Source organism: Tenrec ecaudatus, chromosome 10 (assembly GCF_050624435.1).
Source record: "Tenrec ecaudatus isolate mTenEca1 chromosome 10, mTenEca1.hap1, whole genome shotgun sequence".
Classification (NCBI taxonomy): Eukaryota; Metazoa; Chordata; class Mammalia; order Afrosoricida; family Tenrecidae; genus Tenrec; species Tenrec ecaudatus.
Window position 1 is genome coordinate 50,047,538 of NC_134539.1, and position 9,147 is coordinate 50,056,684.

The 9,147-nt window shown below is 53.7% G+C and overlaps 1 protein-coding gene across 1 annotated transcript; it reads right to left on the reverse strand.

The window, feature by feature from the left end:
• Window positions 1-2,178: 2,178 nt before the first annotated feature.
• On the reverse strand, window positions 2,179-2,751 carry RNF183 (ring finger protein 183). Its single transcript, XM_075559029.1, has one exon. It carries the CDS (start codon window positions 2,749-2,751, stop codon window positions 2,179-2,181), a length of 573 nt encoding a protein of 190 aa, XP_075415144.1.
• Between the last annotated feature and the right edge of the window lie 6,396 nt (window positions 2,752-9,147).

The window sequence follows — 9,147 nt, forward strand, 5'->3', positions numbered from 1 at the left end:
TATGTAGAAGGCTTTAATAGTCCTAACCATCAGGACCATGAGCCACCGCTTCACTCGGGTGCCAACGAGGGCCCCGCACATTCCCACAGAAGCCTAGGACGGTTTGGCAAACCTGAGGTGGAAGAGCCAATCCTGTCCCCCACACCATTTTAAAAATACCCAAAAGCCATAAACGTTTTTACAAACAAATGAGATCACCTTTCTCTGAATAAAATCCTGTGAAAATTTTCAGTTTTACTCCATAGCCACATGTAGGTGCCCAAAGAGCCAACTGTGGTTCTTGAGCTGCCATGTTCAACCCTGCCTGTAGGAGGCTGGTTCTTCAAGGTCAGAGTTTCTGAATGTGGAAATGGGAGACACTATAATGTTCAATGTTCATGCTTCAGTGCTCACCCCAAGGCCAGCAGTTTGAAACCACCAGTCACTCCGTGAGAGAAAGATGAGGCTCTCCACTCCTATTAATAGCTAGTTTTGTCAAAATTATTTGTTGAAATTTAAACAGAAAATACAAGCATGGTTAATGACTCAATTTTAAATTTATGTTTACATAAAAAAATTTTTGAAACTAAAAATGTTCCAGTCTCAGAAACCCACGAGGGCAGTTCTACTCTCCTGCAGGATTGCTATGAATCCAAATCAAAAACCCACCACTTACGGCTTACTTGTATCCCATCCTCTTTGAGAGTCTGGGTCCTATTTGGACTGAAAGGGCTCCAACACTCATCAGCCCTGTGCCCGTGAACAAGTAACTCAACTCAGAGAGCCTCCTCCACAAGATGAGGGTGGGGCTTCCCGGGAAGCCGAGGCCAGTGCGCCTTCCCAAGCCTGTGCGTCTTTGAGGACCGGGTGAGATCACTACCTACCTAACTTGCTACAACGTTAAGGAACAAGGATATGTAAAGAAATTAAGTCAGCGGGGAGAGGCTATGGCCCAGCTTCAGTGTAATCTTCAGTGGCATAGTTCCCTAGTGGGATACGTAAGCAGATTGTGTAATGGAGACATTTTCTTCCCATTGGGCCTTACAACAGTTTGACTTCACTACATACGAGCTACGTGTAGTTTGAAATACCCTGTACATTGACCCTTAAGAGGGGTTACTAGACGTTGGTTCCATGATGCTCACAAAATGTTTAGAGCAAACTAACCCAACTCGGTTTGGGGACTCAAAGCTTACTCAACAAAAAGCAGCTTAAAAGTGGCTTTTCCGATTATGCTGGTGTTGGAACCGCACAAACAGCCAACTTCTAGGGTCGTTTTCAGTACTTCCTAGTTCTGGTGCAGAGTGAAAACCTGGTCTCCGCCGCCTGCTGGGGTGGGCGCAGCAGCTTCCCTTCAGATCGACAGAGGACAGAGTGACAGTGCTCAGCAGGGTCTTGGCACTTACCAGGAGGAAGGAAAGGGCCTCCCTCTCCTTCCCAGATTGCTTTTAATCCGCAGACCCTGACTTCTTGCGACCTTTGGTATGGGGATGGCAAAACATGGAACTGAACGGCAATGGGATATCACAGGCTCCATCCACCACATGCTGCCCAGCAGTCTGCATAAGCAGCAGCTTAATGCGCGAGCCTGCCCTGCTGGGGAGGGCTCCTTGCCACCCTGAGGTTGCAGATTGCCCTGCCCCCCATAACCCAGTTCCCATTCAGCCCGGTAGGCGGCGGGGCGAGTGAAAGTGCAGCAGTGAAGTGACAGGTGCAGACCACTTTCACTGAGGCTGGTGGCGAGGCACCCACTGCGAACGGGACGGGGAGACATACTTGCCCACAGAAGGACAAACACGTTCTACAAACGTTAGCAGAGTGTAATTAAGATCAAGTCCTGCCATTGTGAACAGAGGTCAAGGCTTCTCCAGGGAGAAAAGCGACTAGCTCTTTGGGCTGGGCGGGCGCGTGGATCCCATTGTCCGGTCCTTTGGCACAGCTCACCGTGTTGCTCTGTGGTAGCTTCTCTGCGGTAGCTTCTCTGCCCGTCCCTGACCACACCGTCCCGGCCCAGAGGCCCTTCTGCAGCCTCTGGCAGCCTTTTGGCTTTCGGGGCCTCTCCGGATGCTCACTGTTCCCAGAAGCAGACGCCTGGTCCAGCTGATCCCTGGGCTGCACCCCTGCCCCCAGCCCAGCGCCAAGGGTGAGTCTCCAAGCAGCAACCAGGAGGGCTTGGCTCCCTGTTGGGGTGCAGCGTGTTCACCCCCCGCCCCAGAGGAACTGCTTGGTCCAGAAGATGGAGAAAATGAGCAGGAGCGAGACGCTGAGGATGATGGCTAACAGGTAGGCAAAGATGCGGAACTGGGGGTTGCGGACGCACTCCCGCAGGGAGTAGTGAGACGGGATGGACGCCACCACGGTGGCGGGCGCCGTGTCCTGCGGGGGCCGAGCCGGGTTAGGAGGCTCGGGGCCCAGGTCCAGGGTGTAGACCCGGGGCTGGCGTAGGAAGTAGCGGCTCTTGGGCTGGTCCTTGAGGCAGAGCTGGCGGCCTTCCAGGATGACGTGGTGGGGCTCCAGGCGGAGCAGGGTGAGCATGGCCGTGTCGGTGGGGAGATCGGTGACCGGCTGCCCCGAGGCCAGCACCGTGGGCTGGCGGCAGAGTGGGCACAGCAGGCGCCGCCGCGCTGGAGTCACCAGGCTGAGGTGGGCCAGGCATTCCACGCAGAAGGAGTGGTAGCAGGCTAGCACTTTGGGGGTGTGGAAAGTGTTGTTGAAGGCATTCCAGCAGACGGGACACTCGGCCTCAGGCTCCCGGCCTTGCTGCTCGGCCATCCTGGGTCAGACAGACCGACAGGCGCAGGACGCCAGGCGGGAGCTAGAAGGACACACCCATTAAGCTCCGTCCCCATGCGTGGCCCCGGACAGAGTGTTCTGGGTTTTGGAGATGATCAGCCACATCTTACAGGTGAGAACACTTAGGGTTAAAAAGGCAAAGCGCCCAAGCCCCTCCCGGTGCCCCCAGCTTCTAGGGCAGTGGTTCTCCACCTTCCTCAGACTCGGGACCCTTTCACACAGTACCTCATGTGGTGGTGACCCCCCCAACCATACAATTCTTTTCGTTGCTACTTCATGACTGTCATTTTGTTACTGTTCCGAATCGGGCCACCCCTGTAAAAGGGTCATTCGACCCCAAAAAGGGTTGCAACCCACAGGTTGAGAACTGCTGGTGTGGCGCACTGGCATAAGCTGGCACTCAGGGGAAATGAGGGAGTGAGCAGCCAAAGCTTTAGAGACGGAACCCACTCCTTCTGCCCAACATTTGTACCCTTGCCCCTCCGGAGCCCCAGGAAAGGAAGCCGAGCTCCGGCTTGCCCGGCCGTGCCTTTGTGCTTCCCTGACTGTGCACTGCCTCTCCGGTCACACCTCCTCTGAGACACATCCCCAGCCCTTGCTCTTCTCCCTGTGCGCTCTTGGACCAGCCCCCAGTCTCCCCGCATCCAGTCCAGCTGCAGGGACCCAGCCATGGCCTTGCCAGGGTCCCCTGCTAAGATTTCCTCCATTGACCTGGAAGCCCATGCCCAGATCAGCCTCCCAGAGCCTCCTCCCAGGACTCCGCCTCCCTCCCTCCTTTGTTCCTGGCCGCACCCAGGGCACCCACCTGGGCTTCCGTCAGGGTGCTAGGGTGGTCAGGCAGACTGCCCTGCAGGGCCTGGCACACGTCTGTCCTCTTGATCCACAAAGCTTTGAGTGGCCGTTTTCTCTCCGCTCACCCAGGGGCCGTCTCCATGGCAGCTCCTACGCAGCACCTAGGGCTGCCAGGTGGCCAGGGCTGCAGCCTCTTGAGTACAGCAGAGAGCTGCCGGTGGGGAGGTGGGGGACCTCCCTGGGGCGGGGTAACCACCCAAGCTGGAAGCCAGCCGACTCTGCAAGATTGTGGGCCGGCCCCTCAAGACCTCAGCTCCCTTGGCCTGGAAAGATAGGGCTGGCAATTTCCTTTTTCTAATTTTAGAGAGGACAGTGAGCCTTCTGGGCTTCCCACGTTCCATCCCCTCCTGGGCCCTTGGGTCTAGGATGGGTGGAAACACCTCCTCCCTCCCTCCCGGCAAGCTCTGAGCATCAGCTGTATAAGTTCTGTCTCCTGCTGCTATCTTTTAAGTTCCTAGAAGTTGAGACAGTCAGAAATGCAAGCCCTGTTGCCTTTCGCTTCCTTCCTAGAACACAGCATTGACCACAGAGATCTACAAGCCAGGGGCTGGCCGCCTCTGTCCCACACCCTCGACCGACCGTGGGGGCCTGAAAGGGGAGGGGAGAGCTGGGAGGGAGAAGCAACCCAGCCTTGTCCTCCCCTGTTTCAGTTGCTCATCTCTGTGATTGGAAGCGCTGAGGTGCCCGGGAAGAAACATCTGGAAAACAATTCCTTCAGCCCTAAGTACTGGGAAGTGGCTCAGCCCGTCACCCACCTTGTTAATGGTGGCGAGGGGGACCAGGAGCCCTGCATCCTTCAATCTGCCTGCTAATGTGTGCAGGAGATTCCTCACGGGGGGAGGGGGCGGGGGGGAGGAGCCAGGGGCCCTCCCTTGTACCTCTGGTGTGGCACCATCTGCCCTGAGATGAACAGGGCAGGCTTGGTAGAGTCAGCCAGAGAGGAGACCCCTCCGCTAAATGGACTGACCCAGGGTCCGGGGCTGTTCTGCGGTGCAGTAGGAGAGTATTCCACTGTTTCCTGGAAGGTTGGCGGTTCTCATGCACCAGCTGCTCTGCGGCAGAGATCTGGAGATCAGTTCCCATCAAGAGCACACCCTTGGGCCTGACAGTGGTCGCACAATTCATTTTAAAGGAGATTTCACCATGGTGGGGCGGGGGTGGGGACTGTTCTAAAATTGATGCGGTGACGATTGTATAATTATCTTTGATATGATTGAATGATTGAGCGGATGAATTGTACGCTGCGTAAATTATGTGCCAAGAAACCCTAAAAAAGAGAGAGAGAGAGACCCCAGGGGCAGTTCTACTCTGCCATGGGGCACCAAGCGGGTCAGCACTGCCCCACGGGGCACACCACCGTTGGAGTCGGTGCCTGAAGCAGGGCCTGCAAACCCTCACGTGGCCACAATTCCTGGTTTTCTTCTAGGGCTGTCACTGCTGGTAGAGGGGAGAAAGAACTGGAGCCATGCAGACGCCTGGACAGCCCTAACCAAGGGAGAAGAGCTCACCAGCAATCCCAGTACTCATGTTGCTTAAGGCTGTGTGTCAACAATTTGATAGCTGCATAATGAGGTAATTGATGGTTTTGTGATATCGTCCATTCACACGTACCACCAGTGTTCACAGAACCCCCTGTGCTTTGGAACCTGTTTCAATAAATGAGGAGTGGGTGTAAATCTACAGTACAGGACAATCAAATTTTCAAAAACTTGCCATGGGGAAGGAAATCTATGGAAAGATAAAACACCAAACTGTCCATAATGGTTATGTCGGCTCTCACTGCCCATTGTGACTCACAGGGACCCGATGGGACAGAGTAGAATTTCCCCTGCAGGTTTCTGAGACTGTAAATCTTTTTTTTAATTAATAAATCATTTTACCCTGCCACCCTCATGAACCCTTGATAATTTATAAATTATTTTAATTTTCATATTTCACACTGTCCACTGTCTCCATTTACCCAAGTTTCTGTTCTCTGTCCTGTAAGGGATGAGATTGTAAATCTTAAGGGGAGTAGAAAGCCTCATCTTTCTCCCATGGGGTGGCTGGTGGGCTATAACCGCTGATTTTTGCACTTAGCAGCCAACTCTTAACCAACTAGGCTACCAGGGCTCCCTGGCTATCTTGGTGGGTGGAATTAGACCTTGATTTTCTTAGCTGAAATTTTTCACTTTAGTCCAGTGAACTTGCATTGTTAATGTTAGTTGCTCTTGAGTTGATTCCAACTCACATGAACCCTGTTGCCTAAGAGGATTTGTAGCATTTTCATTGGCTGATTGAGCAGAAGGAATTTGCCAGACCTTCTTGGTTGATCTTAGTCTGGAAACTCCACTGACACTTGTTCAGTGCTATGACGACTGACAGATGGGGTGGTGACTGTGCTTGAAATGCCCTGGCCAAGAGATGGACCTGCACCTCCCAATGGCAGGCAAGAATTGTACCTCTGGCCCAGTCCTGCCCCTGCTTTATTTTCCTCTTGAATGGAGATAAACTCGGGGCTTTGATCAGGACCCAGAGAGAGTCAGGAGGGGAAAGAATCTTGTCACCTTTTCCAGAGGAAGGCTGGTCGCGATTACATCACCACCGGGCCCTTATCTGCCGTGGGCTCCTGGACGTCACTGTCATTTTTTATGTTCAGCCAGCCAAGAGACCAGTCACCCAGGGTGAGCCCCCTAGACATCCCTCCCTCCCACACCCTGAGTCAGAACGGCGTAGCTGCCTGCCCACTGCCGTCAAATGAATACCAACTCACATTGGCCCTGTGTCGCTTCATTTTCCTCCTGCAGAGCGACGGGTGGCTACCATCCTCAAAGTTAGCAGTGCAATGCCTAGCCCAGGATGCCACAAGGGCACCTTGTGTTAAATGCCGTGACAGCCGTCCTATGAGTCTATGAAGGAGTTAATCAGCCAGAGATAGTCTCCATGGTGCCGCCCCGCCCGCCCCCTGGTTTCACCCTGAAGAAGACAGAGATGAGGAACTAGCGTTTGATTTTACAGGGTCCTGGTCCTTGCTAGGGCCTCAGTGTAGGTTCACATCAAGATGGTATCGTTGCTCTTCACAGTTTTTTTTCCATTTGCATAAGATCATGCGATTCTTTAAAACCACGCAGCGACGTGGCAGGAAAGGGTTGGGGAGGGTGCAGGCGTTAGAACCTTGGACAAATGGCTAACCGCTTTTCCTTTGTAAAAGGATGAATAATCCTGCTTCACAGGGCTTCTCTGAAGAAGTAATGCTTGTTACATGCTCAGCAGAGCGTCTTCAATGAAAAGAAAGCATGATTAGTACTATACCCGTTTTATAGATGGCTAAGTCTGGTCTCAGAATGAAGAACTTAGCAAAACTCCACAGCTCAAGAGGGGCCAGCTGAGCTTGAAAAATTAGTTCAAGAGCCTTGTCTCCCAGGGCAGGGTGCATTCACTGGGCCATGCTGCCTTTCTGGTCTCTAGGACCCTGGGCTCTCCTTCCACCTTAGCCCTCCTCCTCTCTGGTCCTGCAAGTGTGTGTCTTCTCAGCTCTGGCGACTGGCTTAGCAGAGACCTGGTTTCTCAGGAGTGGGGGGCGGGTCTCATTTGCATGATCGCCTCTCTTCTGAGGACTGTGACCTGTGTGTGCTCCCTGAGGACGTCCTGGAAGCCTTGGTCTCTACAACTTCTTCCCATGAGCCACTCCTCTTTTTTCTCCATGGGGCTGAAGTCCACAGGCTTAGGCTCCAGCCATCACTTCTGCTTGTACTTGCCCTCTGGCCTCTGACTTACCTGGCCTCATGCCCAGACTGGCTTTGATGGGAAGAGTCATAATGCTCCACAGTCCATCCTGAGGGACCCCTCCCAACACTGAGCCCCTCCAACCCAACTTAAAGAGCTCGTTGAGTTTGAGTTATTGACCTAAAAGTACCCAATGGAAAAACAGGAGAGGCAGCTGAGCAACAGGATGAAGAGGCTGGGTTCCTGGCCGGGATGGAGTTCTGGGTCAGAGTCCTGTCCTCAACAGGAAGCTCGACTGTACTTGCTAGCAGTGGAACTTCTCCAAGCTTCAGTTTCCTCACCTGAGTAAGAGGGGAATGCTGCCACCTCCTTGATCTGCAGGTTAATGACATGAGATGACGCAGGTGCCTGGCACACAGGGCGGTGCCTGGCACACAGGAACGCCCAGCAAACCTTCACTGGCATGACTGTTATTCTCCGGGAAGGAAAATCATAGGGAAATGCAATGCAAGTAGAAGACTGGATGTTGTACATTCCACGTGCATTTCCATTTTCTAGGACCTTTGTGAGTCAGCATTGACTTGAGGGCAGTGGGTCTGACTCTTATTGACCCTGCATAGGGTCTCCCGGGCTGTCAGCCTTTCCAGGAGCAGCCTCCCACATCACTCTCCTGAGGGGCAGCTGGTGGGTTTGAACAGCTGACCTTGCTGTCAGCCCTACAAATCCCCGAGCCACCCAAGCTCCTGGGACATGTAAGTCAGCAGGGCCCCCGCTCTCCTCACTGTCCACAGATTAACTTCCTCGGTATGAGTTTCTCTTGCTCATACTGACAGTGTATCGCCTCCCTACCCCCCCCCCCGAACCATAATTTCAGCACGAGGCCTGCAAACGTTGCCACCCTGGATCACAGCTTGTTGAATTCTAGTCATACCAGTTTGGGTTTGCTCCCTCTAGCTTCAGTTAAACAAGCTGCGTGGTGACGTTTTCCCTATCAGACTGACAGATATTGAGCGTAGTAGTAGTTACACTCTGCTGTGTTCAAAAGCCAGAAGAGTGGCGTCCTCCGTGCTTTGGCGTAGCGCTTCTGCCCCGTGGGCCTGAACCTTCCCTGCCATCCGGAGGCACGAGCCTGGCCCAGACGGTGGCTCACTGGCACAGGAGGCGCAGGGTTACGCCTCGGCATGAAGACTCCGGGGCTCTGGGAGAGGAAGAGCTCCGTGTGTGCAGAGTTGATGGGAAGCCGGTGAGGGAACCAGGACTGGTCACAGGGTTCCCCCGGCGCCCCTCGGCCTTGCTCTGTGTACTGCGCTTCCCCCTCTCCGCTCCTTCACGAAAATACATCTGCTCTTTAGTGGCTGATGTAACCAGATGCCCTGGCCCCCCTCCCCCATGTTGTGTTTAAATTTGAGTAATCCTTTTGAGTGGTCCCACAGGTGACAGGGTTGATTTTGCCCCAAAGACACGGGTCCCCTGCCACCTCGCTCCCTGCCAGGGTTAGGCCATCAGTTTCTTTGGTGCCTTCCAGAAAGGCTTTATGTTCACGACACCCGCCTACTGTGTTCCTCTCGGTCTGACACTGACGTGGGCATGTCACACGTAGGCAGGCCTCCTTGGAGATGGTGCTGGCTCAGTGCCAGACCAGCTCGATAAAGCGGGCATCGCAATGAGTCATCTGCATTCGGGGGGTAGGGGAGGATTTCTTTTTTTGGTCTCCCAGTGCATCTGAAAGTTATGCTTACCCTGTACACTAGTCTATGAGTGTGCAGTACCATTATGAAAGTGTTCACTATTGTTGAGAATCACCAAAATGGGACATGG

What these genes read in the sequence shown, in the direction of transcription:
- RNF183 (XM_075559029.1), bottom strand. Translation starts at nt 2,751, where the DNA reads ATGGCCGAGCAGCAAGGCCGGGAGCCTGAGGCCGAGTGTCCCGTCTGC.